Source organism: Pristiophorus japonicus, chromosome 11 (genome assembly GCF_044704955.1).
Source record: "Pristiophorus japonicus isolate sPriJap1 chromosome 11, sPriJap1.hap1, whole genome shotgun sequence".
Lineage (NCBI taxonomy): Eukaryota > Metazoa > Chordata > Chondrichthyes > Pristiophoridae > Pristiophorus > Pristiophorus japonicus.
In genome coordinates, this window is record NC_091987.1 from 73,641,385 (window position 1) to 73,659,970 (window position 18,586).

The 18,586-nt window shown below is 44.3% G+C and overlaps 1 protein-coding gene across 1 annotated transcript in view; it reads right to left on the reverse strand.

The window, feature by feature from the left end:
* Nucleotides 1–3,598: 3,598 nt before the first annotated feature.
* Nucleotides 3,599–18,586, reverse strand: part of hgd (homogentisate 1,2-dioxygenase) — a 67,247-nt gene continuing 52,259 nt past the window's right edge. The window contains exons 11-15 of the mRNA XM_070892962.1: nucleotides 16,855–16,959; nucleotides 15,848–15,974; nucleotides 11,070–11,251; nucleotides 5,687–5,861; nucleotides 3,599–3,684 (exon numbers count right to left, since the gene is read on the reverse strand). Coding sequence (XP_070749063.1) covers nucleotides 5,718–5,861; nucleotides 11,070–11,251; nucleotides 15,848–15,974; nucleotides 16,855–16,959 — 558 coding nt within the window. The 3' untranslated portion in view covers nucleotides 3,599–3,684; nucleotides 5,687–5,717. The remainder of the gene's footprint in view (nucleotides 3,685–5,686; nucleotides 5,862–11,069; nucleotides 11,252–15,847; nucleotides 15,975–16,854; nucleotides 16,960–18,586) is intronic.

Consider the following 18,586-nt stretch of genomic DNA (forward strand, 5'->3'; position numbering starts at 1 on the left):
TCCCCTTTTCCTAATCTGTCACCATTCAGATAATAGTCTGTCTCTCTGTTTTTACCACCAAAGTGGATAACCTCACACTATACTTCATGTGCCTTGCATTTGCCCACTCACCTAACCTATCCAAGTCGCTCTGCAGCCTCATAGCATCCTCCTCGCAGCTCACACTGCCACCGAACTTCGTGTCATTCGCAAATTTGGAGATACTACATTTAACCCCCTCGTATAAATCATTAATGTACAGTGTAAACAGCTGGGGCCCCAGCACAGAACCTTGCGGTACCCCAATAGTCACCGTCTGCCATTCTGAAAAGTACCCATTTACTCCTACTCTTTGCTTCCTGTCTGACAACCAGTTCTCAATCCATGTCAGCACACTACCCCCAATCCCATGTGCTTTAACTTTGCACATTAATCTCTTGTGTGGGACCTTGTCGAAAGCCTTCTGAAAGTCCAAATATACCACATCAACTGATTCTCCCTGGTCCACTCTACTGGAAACATCCTCAAAAAATTCCAGAAGATTTGTCCAGCATGATTTCCTTTTCACAAATCCATGCTGACTTGGATCTATCATGTCACCTCTTTCCAAATGCGCTGCTGTGACATCCTTAATAATTGATTCCATCATCTTACCCACTACTGAGGTCAGGCTGACCGGTCTATAATTCCCTGTTTTCTCTCTCCTTTTTTAAAAAGTGGGGTTACATTGGCTACCCTCCACTCGATAGGAACTGATCCAGAGTTAATGGAATGTTGGAAAATGACTCAATGCATCCGCTATTTCCAAGGCCACCTCCTTAAGTACTCTGGGATGCAGTCCATCAGGCCCTGGGGATTTATCGGTCTTCAATCCCATCAATTTCCCCAACACAATTTCCCGACTAATAAGGATTTCCCTCAGTTCCTCCTCCTTGCTAGACCCTCTGACCCCTCTTTTATATCCGGAAGGTTTATAGTGTCCTCCTTAGTGAATACTGAACCAAAGTACTTGTTCAATTGGTCCGCCATTTCTTTGTTCCCCGTTATGACTTCCCCTGATTCTGACTGCAGGGGACCTACGTTTGTCTTTACTAACCTTTTTCTCTTTACATATCTATAGAAACTTTTGCAATCCGTCTTAATGTTCCCTGCAAGCTTCTTCTCGTACTCCATTTTCCCTGCCCTAATCAAACCCTTTGTCCTCCTCTGCTGAGTTCTAATGCCGACTCGCCTATCTCCTAACCCATGTCACAAAGTTAACTCCAATTCTATGCGCTTTCATTTTTGCTAATCTCTTGTGCAGAACCTTATCAAATGCTTTCTGGAAGTCTGCTGACTATAGACATGTGCCTATCCACCATGTTGGTGACCTCAACAACAAACACAAAAATTCAGCTTGATTAGTCATCCATGACCTGCCCATCACAATTCCAACAAACTGATAACCGAAAAGCTTTTGGAGGCAGAGGGTGTGATCAACCGGGTCAAAGGCTGCAAAAAACGAGAAAGAATTGTACCATGGCCACCCAGAGAAAGTTGGTTGGGCCGTCTCAATGCATTCTCAGCAGAGAAAGTTCTCCGACTCAATTAACTGCAAAAGGGAAGATGATTAATTGATGCATTTCTAGACCAGAGCATTGTGGGTTCAGACATCACTTAAAACTGGAGTTGATACCCAATACTAAACATTCCAGTGAAGTGTTAATGTTAAGACTCTCACAATAGGAGAGCAGCTGGCAACAGACGTGTAGTTCTCACTTCATCAGTGGCATTACTAAATGCAAATTAGCTCAGGTTTCAGGAGCTTGTGACATTGTAGGCACACAATGTGGTTCATCCAAGACTGTCAGATCTTTTAGATCAAAACTGCAGGGTTCACATAGCTAGGTTAGAATGGGGCAGAATTTGTGAGTGTGATAACTCGCAGCATGCCTTGTGAGTTGGATTTTTTTCCCTCACTTCAGCTCGCAAATTGCTGGAAATGCAAGTTGATAACGGTCAATGGAGTCTCTGGGCTCTTGGTGAACCAATGAGATTTATCATAACCAATGAGATTTAAGGATAAAGAAATAGTAATGGAGAAAGAAGTAGGCTGAATTAGAATCAAATTTGATGAAAGAAAGAGAGGGAAGTAAAGATTGCATTGAGAGAAAAATTATGACAAAGGAAAAGTAAGAATTTTTCCAAACATTTTTAAACCTAAGGAATAATTTACCACCTGCAGGAGTGACACATCAGTTTCAATTGTTCCCTTTCTGGGGCTCGGGTTGAGAGGTTACTCTCATTAAAAGGGTCCTAAAGTCATTAAATACCAGCTCTAATTTTCTGTGTCAAGTTTAACTTGCTTTAACATTGCAAATGTAGCAATATCTTTAACATGGGCATGTTGATGGTGAGCTCCTGTTTTTGCAAGGCAAAAGTCTAAGTGGCACAAATTATCCAGCATAGGACCTGGTCAAAAGACGGGTATTTGGAGTTGGGTCGTAGAGCAGCCATGATCTAATTGAATGGCAGAACAGGCTCGAGGGGCTGAATGGCTGACTCCTGTTCCTATGATTCGCAACTCATGGGGTACCTTTCCTCGCCACAAATTGCTGGGCTATTTACACACTAATAGCGGTGTGTGCATTAAGCTCATCGTTATTTTCTCAGCAAATTCTGGCTCAATATTTCTGGTGCTCATATTGTCTTCCATGATGATTGTTTCTTGGATACACCTTCCCTACAGAGACTTGACAGAATGGTGTCCAGTAAACCGAAATGCCCAAGTCTCTTGAGTGATGGATAACTGAGGATATACTGCATTACAAAGATTTATAGTACTAAACTAGTTACATAAATCTTGTTTTGGCTTCCAAATGGAACAGAATGCACAAGGGGTTAGCAAGTATATAAACATAGTTTTGATGACCACTTGGTGCACCATCATAACATATGAAATAAGAGTAGGTCATTTGGCCCCTTGAGCCTGATCCACCATTCAATAAGACCATGGCTGATCTGAACCTGGCCTCTACTCCACTTCCCTGCCTGTTCCCCATAACCCTCGACTCCCTTATCATTCAAAAATCTGTCTCTCTCCACCTTAAATATATTCAAAGACCCAGCCTCTACAGCTCTCTGGGGTAGAGAATTCCAAAGATTCATGACCCTCAGAGAAAAAATTCCTCCTCATTGTTGTTTTAAATGGGCGACCCCTTATTCTGAAACTATTCCCCCACAAGGGGAAATATCCTCAATGCATCTACTCTGTCAGGACCCCTCAGAATCTTATGTTTCAATAAGATCACCTCTCTGCTAAACTCCAAGGAGTATAGGCCCAACCTACTCAACCATTCTTCATATGACAGTCCCCTTCATCTCAGAAATCAACCTCGTGAACCTTCTTTGAACTGCTTCCAATGCAAGTATATCCTTCCTTTAAATAAGGCAACCAAAACTGTATGCAGTACTCCAGGTGTGACCTGTACATGTTCTTTATTGTTTCAGATAAGTAGCACAGTGAGCCTAAACATCAGTGATTTAACTTTTACTTGACTAAATTCATGGTTAAATGTAATTATTTTGGTAAATGGAAAATTACACTTATTACTGTAACAATCTTCAGTGAAAGCAAAAATGACACTTCAGTGGTGACTTAATGATCTGGTGTATATGGAGAATAAAATGGAAATATTTTTATGACTTCTTTGGTCACGGTCTGATCTGAAAATATAAAAATCAATATAAGTTGACTAAAAACACATTGGAAATATAAATCCAAACATTACTCTTGAACAAGTAAGAACAAATAATTTAGTTTATGAATTCAGTAACCATGTGACAGGAGCAGCACTTCATAATCATGCATAGGTCATGCAAAATCTGATTTTCTGGCCTGCACCCATTGACTGCAAGGACCAGCACTGCTGACTGGCCTCACAAGGTCAGGCATAATGGCCCAAAAATTAGAGATCGATTTAAAAACCTGTTGTGCCACTGCAGGCCGGAGTTAACTGCCACCAAAATTGATGGCACTGGCAGGACTAGTAAAATGGCACTAGTTGCTGATTAACATTCACCCAGTGCTGAACATACTGTTCTAGGCCATTTTTGTGTTGTTAGTCCCGGCAGGAGGCCCAACGTAGCATAGCCATGGCATCATTGCAGCAAGAACAACCTTCTCTTAAAGCAAGACTGTCATTTTGGAAATAAGTTTGGTCCCTTAAAGGATAACTGCCTTCTAAAATGAAAAAAATAAAAATCTTTTTAAAAATATGCAGCATTTAGCCCTTAAAGCTCAACTGCCTTCTGAAAAAAGAATTAATATTATAAAGAATTCCCAAATGGGAGTCTTCAGTCTTAAAGCTGAATTGCTTTCCGCAGCTAAAAAAATGGGCAAAGTGCTTCAGCACTAACTAAGCCAAGGAAGGGGTACCCGGGGTCTCACGTAGCTCTTCAGCTTTGTGCAGGGATTCCTCTACCCACAGGTACCAGGAGGCTGTCCAGACAGAAGGATTTGGGACCAGATCACTGAGGTCGACACTGCCAACAGTATCGCCCCCATGACCTGGAACCAGTGTCCAAAGAAGCTTCATGACCTCAGACAAGTGGTCAAGGTCAGTGCCTGCATCTGCTCAATGAAAGACTTACCTCCACTCCCCCCAATCACTCGTCTACCAATAATCTATACCAAAAACGAGGCACACCACCCCTTTGCAGGAGATGGTGCTGGCCATTCTTAGCGGGGGCATGCCTGAGCCTTTGGCCAGCAGCGGGGCTGAAAGGATACATGATGCTGGTATCCTCATACGTTAACTTCTTTCTTGCATGCACCTCTTGCTTGCCAAAGTTCATGGGATAGGTCTCTATTTCTATGCCACGGGCAAGCACCTGCACCACTTAGGCGCATCTTGGCACCCACCAAACTGAGGAGCCCAGGAATTACACTCTTTGATGGCCGCTCCTGGAGAGGATGGTGTCAGATGTGGATCTACAATGTAATCAGTTCTCAGAACCTCAGCTTGCTTACATTTAGGAATGCACTGATAGAGTGGAAACAACATGTATGTTGCAAGCTGCACTCCTATTGTGAAAAGTGTCTTAACATTCCACTGAGATGTTCAGTATTGGCTATGAACTCCAGCTCTAAGTGATGTTTGAGTTCACAATGCACTGGTCTAAAGAATTATCAATTGATGATCTTTAAAGTTCCACAGTGGTTCATGAGGCACTCTTGACACCTTTAATCATTGTGAGCATGTTTTCTGTTTACAGTGGCAATTTCATGCCAGTGTAAATCCAAAATGAAATGTTTCAGTTGATTCCAAGGGCCTGCCATTATAGAAACCTACATTGCTAGAGGTTAAGGGGAAAGTGCTAAGGATGTAGTAGTGTAAACATTATTAGGACCCTAACCAGTCTTTAATCACCAACCCTCCCCTCACCCTGTCACCCCAGTGGAAGTGGTTCTGTACTGTGTATGTATACTGGAACATCAGAGGAAATGCAGGGTAAAGCCACAAATTGTATAGCATACAGTAAAAGGTCAATCAAAGGAAAAGGAGGAGGCCCCTTACGCCTTTTGTTACCAGTGACAGCTCTTAATGTCTTTAATCTCAATTTCCTGACTTTCCATATTCCTTAATATCCTTTCTTTGCAGGTATCTATTTCCCTTTTAACACCTCAATTGATTCTGCATGAGTTGGGTTTACTGGACCATCTCACCCTGTAATTACAGGCATCTTGCATCCCAGGTTCACTTGTCAGTTGGGTTCCAGTTGGGATTGAAATTACTTTTCAGTGACTGCCAACAGTTTGAGTAGCTTTTGTCCAAGCAATTGCAGGTCTCCAGGCCCCATTTGGTGACAGACATGTTGAATGAGGACTCGAACATAAACGCCTGTCAAATGAAATAGAAAATGAAACAACTTAATGTGTGGATTAGTTTAACAACGAATGGAGTATTATGCAGCATTGGACAGGGACCAATGAACTTTGAATCAAACTGGGATAATTAACATAAAATGAGTACGCATTCCTCTAGGAACGGCACATTTCCCAGTCTTTACAAACTTGGCAATGCTACTCAATTAGATGATGCATGTTCTCCAGCAGCGTTCTGGGCCATGAGCAATCGTGTCTTAGGAAGCAATCTGCAGAGCTGAAGTTCTTGTTTGTGACACGAACTGCTCATGTATAAGCAACAAATTTGAAGTATTGCTGCAGTATACCTATATCGCAATCCCTAGTTCTCATGATCATGCTTTTGAAAAGTAATTGTTTTCATCCATTTTCATTTAACCCTGTTACTGGTGGTTGAGGAAGTTTATGTTTGGGTGAAAATTGATCTCCAGTAGTCTTGATTGAGTAAGATTTAATATGGTCGTTCTACTGAATTAGGTTATGCAAAAGATTTTGCCGACCTTCCAGAAACAGGAACAGTCTCTTCTGACATTAATACACTGATCTCACATGAGACTTTGAATCACCATCTCTTTAATATGCACTCCTCTGATTACCAGTGCAATAATTGCCCATTAATGATTTGTAATTTTTTGTGCAAACATCATATGAAAAGCTATTTGAGTTAATTTAACAAGTCAAGGATGTTTAGAATCTTTAAAAGGTTGTGTGCACAATAGTCACAAAACGGAAAAAAAATAAGACAAGGGTAAGGTGATCCCAACTGCTTTGTCATCATCTCTACTTCTGAGGTACTGGCTGTGCTGCCTGTGCCCAAATGAGCAGGCCACATTGCATAATGCAAAGTCAACTCATTTGGGAATAGTTTGGTGTGATCCAGGCACATAGCACACGGCACATTGAGAGCACCACAGGAGCTGGGGGCTCGAATGTGGTGAGCTAAGAGCCAGTGAAGGACTGAAGGCTACCCGCACAGTGCTGCCATTTTCTTTGTATTGGTTTGCCGCTGGGAACTTGTCCTCTTGTGAAATTTGGCTGTTGAAGGTTGAAAACAACAATGGTAGCAAAGAAAGGTGGCCCTATAATAGGGAGAGAGACACTCAACAGCAACATTTATTCCACTTTTGGGCTGTCCTTGCAGTACTGGCCCAAGTGGGTGCTTAGTGTCTGGAGTACCATTCATATACTCCACTCACATTATTGATAGGCCCCTAATTTAAGTAAAGTGTGCGGCCTCAATGAGCCCCTCAGTACGCACTGAACACCTTCACTGTGATTCGAAAAGCACATCAGGTGCATGGTAGATCTCAGGCCTCCATGCCCAATAATACATGGCACATGTTGACCATTACATGATTGGTCACTTAATGTCCTCTGTAATTTACTATTTTAATTTACTGTTGGTCACAGCACTTATCTACTTAATGTGATTATTAATATCAGCTCAATATGAATGTGAATGTTGTGAATGTTGCTGTTGGGTGTCTCGCCCATATATCGCCCATTTAGCCCCATTTTTCAGAAACTTATTGCCCAGCATTACTTTCCACACTGATTTAACGCCGAAATTCAATAATACCGCCTGCCCACTTTTTTTGGTCGTAAAGAGCATATTTAACAAAACTAGCGGCCATGAGATCGCCCAGCATCACTTTCATCACCTCGCACACATATCGCCCACAATATCGCTCGCCCAAAAAAACGCCCAGAAAAAGTGGAACTATCCGGAACTAATCACAGCGTTATAGACGCCATGTTCTACATTACATGTTGCATCCTTTAAAAGGCTGCTGTGCTTCAACCTCAGGGGAGTTCGGATGTACTCTGGAGGTTGTTGGAGTTGATGTGAACATCTATACAAACATCTTTACCATACTGTGACCGACTGGAATTGAATAGGTGTCTTCATCGGGACATTCATTGTTTGTGACCAATCGGTGAAAAAAAGAGAGCTACTGCAATGGGGCCTGTCCTTTCTCACTCTCTCTTGGTGACCAATTACATGCAGCAGACTCAAGATGGCAGAAGGTACGCTCCACAGCATTATGTGCCCAATGTAAGACATGACAGACTGATGAGGAGGACCAGACATTACTCCCCCTGCAAGTACAGGGAGAAGCAGTCTTACCTCAACTTGCCTGACACCACCTGCCTTCGGAGACTGCGCTTCCACAAAAAGATTATCACTGAGTCATGCCAGCTGATAAGGGGAGATCTGCAGCCTGCCAGCACCATCAGTACTGCACTGTCTGTCAAGGTCAAAGTCACCGCGGCACTGTCATTCTACGCCTTGGGTTCTTTTCAGGCCACAGCTGGTGACATTTGCGGACTTTCTCAGCATGCCACACATTGCTGCATTAGACAGGTCACTGAAGCCCTGTGCGTACACAGGAGGGACTTGATCAGCTTCCCTATGACCAGGGAGGCACAGAGTGAGAGGGCTGTAGGATTCTCCAGAATTGCAAACTTCCCCAAGGTGCAGGGAGCAATAGACTATATGCACATCACGATGCAGGCACCTTTTCAGGATGTAGAGTTTTTTAGGAACCGCAAGGGATTCCACTCCCTGAATGTCCAACTTGTTGTCGACCACCAGCAAATTATACTGGCAGTGAATGCTCAATTTCCGGGCAGCATCCATGATGCTCACATCGTGTGTGAGAGCACTGTATCTGACTTGTTTAACAATCAGCCACAAGGTCAATGCTGGATGCTTGGTGACAAAGGATATGGCCTCGCTACCTGGCTCATGACCCCCCTGCATGACACCCACACCAAAGCCGTGAGGCGATACAACAAGAGCCACAGAGCCACTCGCAATATCGTGGAGAAAACCATTGGAGTGCTGAAGCAGCGCTTTAGATGCCTGGACTACTCAAGAGGCGACCTCCAATACCACCCTGAGCAGGTAGCTCAATTCATGGTGGTGTGTTTCATGCTGCACAACTTGGCTATCAGGAGGGGACAAGAATTGTCTGATGAGTCTGACAGTCCACCTCACAAGAGAGAGAAAGAGGAGGACGAGGAGGCGGACACTGACTTTGGCCCACACAACCAAGCTGATGCTGAAGACATGCCCCTGCTCCCCCTGTAGACCGCATGAAAGGCCCGTGGTGGCATGATAGCTGCAAGCGCCTTACGTCAGGAGCTCATCAATGAGCGCATTGCCTGAAAGAATGTTACTTACAAGGCTGACACACTGCTGTGTGTCCAAGTGATACATCCATGGTGGGCATCACCTTGGTGACAGTTAACATTTAAGTTGATTGAAGTTAAGTGTCATTATACCCTTTGATGTTAAGGAATCACCAGCGTGTAACGGTGCAGCTATCTGAGCCAATGCGCAACAAGGTTTTGTTAAATAAAAAACATTTAAACCGAACAGTTGTCTGAAATCATCAATATTTCTGTAAAAACCAACCCTTCCCCCCACTTCTCCTCTCCACCTCTACCCCTTCCCCTTCTGACTCCAAGCCACCTGGCTGAGGAACTCTTCAGGCGATGCTTCATTGGGGGGTGGGGGGGGGGGATAATGGCCGAAACGCTGCTTGGACTGATATGGGAGAGGACGGTCCCGAGGTGGGAACGTACTCAGAGCTAGAAGCAAGATATTGCTCCTGGCTCTCATGTGTGGTTGGCAATGGGGGTGCGGCACCTTGGGGTGCAGTGCCACACTCCGGGACCACTGGGAGCCCTCTGCCACCAGTGTTCCTGGCAACCAGCTCCAGGGTCTTCACCATCTCTTCCATGTTATATATTATTTGTTGGACAAAAACTCGGTGCCAACTATGTTCTTGGTGTTTAGTAGGCTTTTTGCTGCTGCTGAATCTCCCTCGTTCCTCCCACAACAGCCAAACAAGCATACACCACAGCCACACATGCCTTCAGTCTCGCTGAGTTCCCTCTCTCTCTGTCTCCTCTTCTGCGCATGTCATGATGACCCTTGACCTCCTGAATCGCGGGAATCGAGCGTTGTCATGCTTGCTAAGGATGGCGGCACTTTACGGCAGAAGGTCAGTGAGGTTTAACGCTACAGTCCATTTCATATCGCTCGCTGTAACGCCCATTTTCAAAAATGGAGACTAGGTGCTTTGAGAATGGGTGAGAAGCCAGCGATCTGAAAACCCTGTTTTACCGCCCACACCAGAAATAATGCCCATTTTTGGGCGATAAGCACAAAAGTGGAAAATCTAGCTCTTGGTCATGTTGATGAGTTACCTTTTAGCCTCAGCTTGGTGGTTGCACTCTCGTTTCTGGGTCAGAAGGTTATGGGTTCAAGCCTCACTCGAAAGACCTGATCACATAGTCAGTGCTGTCACCTCAGTGCAGTACTGAGGGAGTGTTGCATTATCGGAGGTGCCATCTTTTGGATGAGATGTTGAACTGAGACACTGCCTGCCCTATCAGGTGGACGTAAAAGATCCCACGCCATTATTCGATGAAGAGCAGGGGATCTCTGCCTGGCTAATATTTATGCCTTAACCAACATTACTAAAAGACAGATTATCTAGTCATTATTTGTGGGGCTTTGCTGTATACAAATTGGCTTCTGCATTTCCCTACATTACAACAGTGACTACATTTCAAAAGTACTTCAGAGGCTGTAAAGCTCATGAAAAGCGCTGTATAAAGCAAGTTATTTCTTTCTTCAAGGTCTTCCAATTAACAAGATCATGGCCAGCACTCCTGTCTTCCACCTGCTGGATTCTATTCCAGCTGCAGCTAATATAATTTTAATGGACCATGTTCCACTTTATGGTGGAGTTCAAAAAAGGAGCAGGACAAAATATTGACACCAACAATGCAGTAGCATTTTCTAAAGCTTCTTATTTGCCAGAATTAGCCATCAAACTGTTTGAGCACAGGAAAGGGCTGGCAGTGGCCATATTTTTCTCCATTCCAACAGTATAAATGAGGCAGTTTATAGCTGCAACATAAATTAAGTACAGGTTTAGGGTGTGATCAAGACTGTGATTATGATTGCCTGCATAATCCAGATTCCACTTTCTTATTACTATCCGTTTTTGACTTTTCTGTCGCATTATTAACAAATAGTTCTAGTTCCAATGGGAAATTGCTTTTGAGAATAAAGGGATTACTTAAGATAGGAAGCTGATGATCGAGCAAACTTGTTCCATTGTATTGAAGGTACAACCCACTGTCTTTGAATTCCTCTGTCACTTACCATAGTTCTGTCAGCTATTCGTTCGGGGTTGAGTTCTGCCTTGCTTGCTTTCTCAAAGCATTCTGCATCTGGCCCATGTGGAGTCATAATACTATGCAGGCTACCTCCGCCAGGCAGAAAGCCCTCCTCTTTTGCCTCATAATGACCTTTGATCAGCCCCATAAATTCACTCATACAGTTGCCTGGTGAGCAAAGAAATAAAGCATTAAAACCCTTTCATTTGCTGATCCTACTTTTTTACACTGTTCAATTTTCTTTTTGAGCAGTGTCATGCTAGGATTTAAAAACAATAATGCTCAGTTTTTCCAGAATTATAATTAAATATCTTTTCATAGCAATTTATTACTCATCTTCCTTTTTGATAAAATTCAAAACTCAACTGTTGAAGACTAGGGAAACGCATATGAATGATTTACTCCTGTGGTGGAGAGAAACCCGACTTAAAAACAACAGGCCCAAAAAGCCCCACACCAGCCATCCCAGCATGAATGCAGGTGACCTCCAGCGCTAACGTTGTCAAAGTATGCAGGGTCTGGGGAGATCACACTATTTACATAATCCTCCTCCCCCGCATCTAATATTTGTCTTTAGTGTCCTATTGGTGGCTGAAAAATATTGGTGAAAATCTTTCAATCTTCAGGTGACCAGGCTGTGATCCAGGCCTAGACTCTCAAGTGGGATTAATATGTGCTAGCAGGCAGACTGGTACATCTCTTTTCACTCTACCAGCCTACTGCTGATCTACCAGGCTAGGAGCAGGAAACCCTGAGCTCGGAAGTCCCTTCCCCACCCATACACTGTCTAATACAGCTCTCCTTGTTTGGGGCGAGGAACCTGTGGGAATTCTGGGACCATCACGTTCCCATCAGGCTTAGGGTTGGTGTAGTATATGCAAGACCTCTAATAATGACTCCACGAGGTAAGGGTATTGTACTTGAACTGTGGTGACCTTAGTCCGTTTATTGCAGCTCCTTGAGTGAGAACACAGTGAGGTGAGCTCCCTTTTATACTTGGTTACCTGCAGTGTGCAGGTGATCCTTAGGTCTCTACCAGTAGTACCCTCTATCAGTGGTACAGGTATGGTGTATACAGTGTGAAGGTACATTCAGTGGTCTAGTGTTACAGTACATACATTAACATACATAACAACACTCCCCCCTAAGTCTTGTGCCACAGGCTTTTGCACTGTGTTCTCTGGCCCTCGACTTGAATGCCCAAAGCCCTTGCACTTTGTCTTTGCTTGGAAATGGCTCTCTCTCTGTGGACCCCCAAGTCCTTATTGCCATGACATTGGGAAGTGGTCGGCAGTGAACGGTTCGAGGTTGTAGTGAGTTCTGGGTGTGATCCATGTGTTCATGGCTACATACATCCATTTCCCCCCCCCCCCATATATAGACCATGTGTGTGGCTCAACGCCTGCATTGGCATACGTGTAGAGTGAGTAATGAATCAGGTTGGTTATGTCACTGTTTTTGAGTTCAGCAGTGGTGGAGCAAGTACATGTTATAGGTACGGTACATGCATAATATTGTCTGGGTGGGTGAGGACGGTTAGTGGTGGACAGAGCCACCGGGTGGTGTGGCCGCCCTGCCCTCCATTAAGGGCTGCAGGGTCACCCTGCTGTCCTTCATTGGTGGTGGAAGTCTAGTCATCCCAGGTCCCACCGGGAAAGCTGGAGGGTACTGGCCTCTTGCTCCCGGTGCTGGCCCTGGTGGCCAGGGGGGTAAGGCCGATCTGGGGCAAGTTGCCAGTGGTGGTGGCTGTGCTGTCCATTGATTGCTGGCCCTGCAGTGGGTATGCTCCCATTGTGTGTGTGTGTGTGTGTGCACCCTCCCTGGGGCATCACATTGGTCCCGGAGGCGCAGGCTACATGATCGGGTAGCCTGCTGGACCTGGGTGTTTCCCACGGGGGGTTGCCCTTGGCATTGTCAGCGTACATGTAGAACCCGGCATCATTTCTCATTTTAATCATTAGCATTCATGATACATTGGCTCCGACTGCAACCAGCCGACTCGACATTGTTATTTGTCTTTGCATTTTCACATTTGTCCATTGCAACACTTTCCTGTGTGCTATCAGCATCTCTGTGCAAGGTTACAATTGGATACCTGCCTTTGTTAGTTACATTTTTCTCATTAGCATTACCAGCATCACTGTTCAACAGTACATTTATATACTTGCATTCGTTAATTATACCTTTATCATTAGTGTCACCGGCATCGCTGTACCAAGTGTGGAACTGTCCCTTTAATCGTGCTGGGTTGCCGGTCTCCTTTAAGAGGGTCTTGCAATCTTTACCCCAATCTGGTTCGCTGCTCGGCATCACGTGTTGCTCCCTCAACGCTGCCCCTCGTGGTCTGGTTGCAGCCATCTTGATTTCAGGTGCTTCGCCTCATGGTGCGGGCGCCATCTTCTTTCTCTCCACGAGGTAGGCTGCGGTGATCCTTTTCTCCCCAGGTTCTGCCACGGAAGCCAGGAATCTACCTTCTGCGCCAATCTTCTGCCCTCGGAGTCCTGCCACTGGAGCCCGGAAGATGAGGTCTGGTCGTTCAGGTTGGACCATCTTGCCATTGAGTTGTGCAGTCTGTGATGTCGCCAAGCAGTCGAGCTGGACAGGAGGATTTCCAGATGCTGCGATGGATCCAAGTTTGGGGCCGCGTAGGACGTCAATTGGCGGGGCCTGGAGGATTTCCCCACTCCAACAGATTTGGATTTGCTTCATCCACCTTCTTCCCAGCAGCGTTGGACCATCACCGACAACGATCCACAAGGGAAGCTTGTGCATCGCGCCGCCATGGAACACCTGGATATCCATGCTGCCAACGACTGGGATGGTGTCTTTTGTGTAAGTGAGCAGCTTCGCCTGGATTGGGAGCATTTTGGGTCGTTTGGTGGGATTGTCCCAGAGTTTCTTGAAGGCCGTCTGGTTCATCAGCGATTGGCTCGCCCCTGTGTCGACCTCCATCGAGCCTGGAACACCATTGATTCCTACTTCCATTTTTCGTGGGGAACTTACGGTGGAGCAGGTATAGACTCCGTACACCTCTTCCAGGGGCTGAGCAGCTTCGTCTTCATCAGCACTGGAACCCGGGTGATCGGCCAATTCTTCGGTGAGTAAAACTACTTCTACACATTCGCTGAAGGTGATCTTTAGTGTTATAGCCTTTGCAAATATAGTCTTTGTATCGGCACTGGTGGGCCCTGTGGTTTCCTCCACAGCACCAGCACGGGGCTAGCCGGTTGGCCCCATGTGGCGGACTCAGGGTTGCAGGACTCGGGGCAGCAGCCTTGCCTCTGAAAGGCACCATTTGGTTCACTGTACTCATTGGGTTAGAGTCCTGGGGGTAAGTCATCATCCTCTTGGAGTCGCAGATCAAAATCATGAATGCCTGGCTCACTTTGTCTGTAGTGTCCACAGAGAGCAGTTTATGGAGGAGGCGCTCGTGGCCGATTCCAATAACGAAGATGTCCCTTAGCGCTTCGGTGAGGTGGTCACCAAAATCAGTCAATCTTCTCGGGTCTGCAGCATATTTAGAAATTTCTTGGCCTTTGGGCCACCGGTGGGTGTCTAGCTGTGAGGATGCTCTCTTTAGGTTTGAGTTGTTCTTGTGTTATGGTTACGAGCTCCGTATAAGTCTTGGTTGTCATCTTCACTGGGGCCAGCAGGTCCCTGACGAGGCCGTGGACAGTGGGCCCACAACTGCTGAGCAGGATGGCTCAGTGCTTATCAGCCAGCGAGGTCGGTGTGTCTCCAGCCAGGTCATTCGTGATGAAAAAGTGTTCGAGCCTTTCCACAAAGGCATCCCAATCTTCTCCATCAGCGAATTGTTGGAAGTTGCTTAGGTTAGACATGTTGTGCATGGAAAAAACCTCGTCACCAGTTGTAGTATATGCAAGCACTCTAATAACGACTCCATGAGGTAAGGGTATTGTACTTGAACTGTGATGACCTTAGTCCGTTTATTGCAGCTCCTTGAGTGAGGGTACAGTATGGTGAGCTCCCTTTTATACTTGGTTACCTGCAGTGTGCAGGTGACCCTTAGGTCTCTACCAGTAGCACCCTCTGGTGGTACAGGTATGGTGTATACAGTGTGAAGGTACATTCAGTGGTCTAGTGTTACAGTACACATATTAACATATATAACAGTGGGAGTGTGCCAGAAAGTCCACAAAGTTTTGGCCTCCATCTGATGACATTACATAATAGCATTAAAATGTGATATTAGATTGGGTATTAGAGCCATGGAAAGGGCATACCAGGGATTCATGAGGTTATAGTTATAAAGAAAGGCTTTTCAAAATTGTGAAAGATTTTAAGAGGGTAAACAATGATTGTTTCTGCTGGTTGTTCAAATGGTAACAGAGACATATAGATTGAGGATTAGTGTTAGAAGAATAAAGGGAGAAGCTAGAAGATTTATTTTTCACACAGAGGATTAATAGGGCATGGAATGCTTTACTACAAATGGCTGTAACATTGTCATGCAATTGCAAGTTCATGCATGTGCAAATTGTATGGCCTCCTACATTCTTAAATATTACACTACAGAAATAAGTTGAAACATAAATGCTTGGTCCAAGTTAAAAATAATCATGTAACATTACAGCTGGAGGTTAATTACAGATTAAATTTTGAACCTGGCTAAAATCTTTTAAAATCAGTTCCAAAGACAGGATTCACTGAACTGCCCTCTTGTACATAATATCCGTTTCTATTACTGTATCGTGTTAATAAAAAGGCACAATAAATTCGCAATTGGGATTTGCCAGGACTTACGATGGTAGTAAGGGGGTCTGAATGTATGGTCAGCTATTCCCCAGCGTGGTGGAAAGATCACAAAGTCTGCGATAGCCACACCTGGGCGGGTCGACTTAGCTGTCAGCACTGTGAAAATCGAAGGATCCTGAAAAGACACACGGTTATTGTTAGGCTGGCCTATCTCTCAAATGTGGTAACACCATGCAAACTTGTGTTGTCTGTATTTGGTTTCCAGTACTCTGTTTCTTCCTTGCACAGGAATCTACTGTAGCAAAGTTTTAAAGTTTAACTGGGCTGTTTGGATATTTAAGGAAAATAGAGAGTGAAAAAGCAGGATTTTTAAAATTCATCTCTAATTCATTGATATTTTACTGGTCATATAATGCCTATATTTTGTGTAGTTACATATTTAAAATTAGACTAAAATACAATGTAAACTGCCTGTCCCCTGAAGAGGAGTCATTAAAAGATATATATTTTCTTGCTTCTCCCCAGAAATGGGCTTTATTGTGGTTCAATCCACCTGGGTCAAAAGGCAGAATGTGAAAATGCTTGAAACAGTTCCACAAATGGCTCCTGTAGTTTCGTAAGGATCAAGGTGATGTGAATATTTTGTAATATTTTCTATGTTCATTTGAATATTTTGTCCCCTTTTGTAGTCTTCTTATTCTTCATCTGGTCTGTATAAATCAGTTGTGGGCATCTCCATAGATGCCATCATTGATCGATACACTAAGGGTGCGCAGTGTGGTTTGGAGCAGAATCTCTGTCAGTTGTTCGTCCTGGTTCTCTCCTGGAGACCAAACATCAAATGGCAAAACATGCCATCAGTGGAAGCCCCCACTTTTGAAACGGATTTTACTTTGGTTAAAAATCAAAGTGCCTGCAGTTCAACACACAGTGGAGTCAGACATAAAAACTACCAACACCATGTTATTTCAAAATATTTAATATTTGACTTCCAAACATTGCCGATGCTTAACATACCAAAAAAAGGAAGGAGACACATGAAGAAGATTACTTACTGCGTGATCAAATGCAACGGAATTAATGGCCATGAAGTTATCCAGATTGTACTTGTACGGTGTATAGTTTCCATGCCAGGCCACAACATTAAATGGAGAGAGGTCCTGAAAGGAAAGAGATTGAATTGTTTGATCGGTTTGAATATTAGAGACTGAAGGATTATATTTGAAATCAAAAGGCCGGTTCCACAATTCTCGGAAAATTAGCCCCAGTATTGCTGCACTTAGGAGTGTAAAGTAATTAAAAATTATTAAAATATGTTTACCTTTATTGTGAGGGGGTTAGAATTTAAAAGTGAGAAAATGATGCTTCAGTTGTTCAGAACCTTGGCCAGACCCCATCTGGAGTACTGCGTTCCCATGACACGATGCACTCCTCAGTGCACAGGTACCAACACAAAAATATCCACCTAAAGCATCAAATTGAGAAAGGCAGGGGCAAGTACCTGGTGAATTGTACAACATTGGAGGGGGCAGCAGAGGAACAACCACAGGGTAAAGGTGGGGCTCGAGCTAGATGGTTCTCTGCTACAGGGTCCCTGTACCCATACCTCATGGGCTGCATACAAAGGGGAACTTAAACAGAGAGGAACTGCCCATGCAATCCTTTGAAAATCTTCAGAGCTCCTCGCATTATGTCTGAAACTTTGCAAAAGTGCAGCTCCATCATCTGTGCAGGCATGCAAGAGGGTTTCAGAAACCTGCACTTGATTATGGAGTGAGTGACAATTTAATTGTCATCTGCAGGGGGTCCCTGAGGGCAGAGGTCGTAAGTTTGTCATGGAACCTATTTAATTAAGAATGACTGATAGGGAGGTAAGGAGGTCGACACACATTCTTAGTAAAAACTAAGGGAAATGTTATGTTAAAGATGAGCTAAAACTGACTTTACCCAATTTTTTCCCTCCACCCTGAATGTGCTGACTCTTGCTGGAATATTGTTCCATAGATACCTGCAGACCTCCAGTATCTTTCCCAAAGTGCCATAGGAATATTTGAAGAGGAGTAGGCCATTGAGCTCCTTGAGCTCGTTCCGCCATTCAATGAGATCATGGCTGATCTGCGACCTAACTCCATATACCCGCCTTTGGCCCATATCCCTTAATACCTTTGGTTAACACAAAGTTATCAATCTCAGATTTAAAATTAACAATTGATCTAGCATCAATTACCATTTGTGGAAGTGAGTTCCAAACTTCTACCTTTGTATGTAGAAATGTTTTCTAATTTCACTCCTGAAAGGTCTGGCTCTAACTTTTGGACTATGCCCCCTAGTCCTAGAATCCCCAACCAATGGAAATAGTTTCTCTGTATCTACCCTATCTGTTTCCCTTAATATCTTGAAAACTTCGATCAGATCACCCCTTAGCCTTCTAAATTCTAGGGAGTACAACCCTAATTTGTGTAATCTCTCCTCGTAACTTGACCCCTGGAGTCCGGGTATCATTCTGGCAAACTGACGCTGCACTCCCTCCAATATATCCTTCCCAAGATGTGGTGCCCAGAACTGCTCACAGTACTCCAGGTGCGGTCTAACCAGGGTTTTGTAAAGCTGCTGCATAACTTCTACCCCCTCATATCCCTTTGTAATTGTATGCTTTTATCTACACTGCTTACAATGCTGCCTATCTTTGTGTCAAATTTGGATATATGACTTTCTTTGCCATCATCTAAATCGTCAATAAATACTGTGAGTAGCTGAGGCTCCAACACAGATCCCTGTTTGACATCA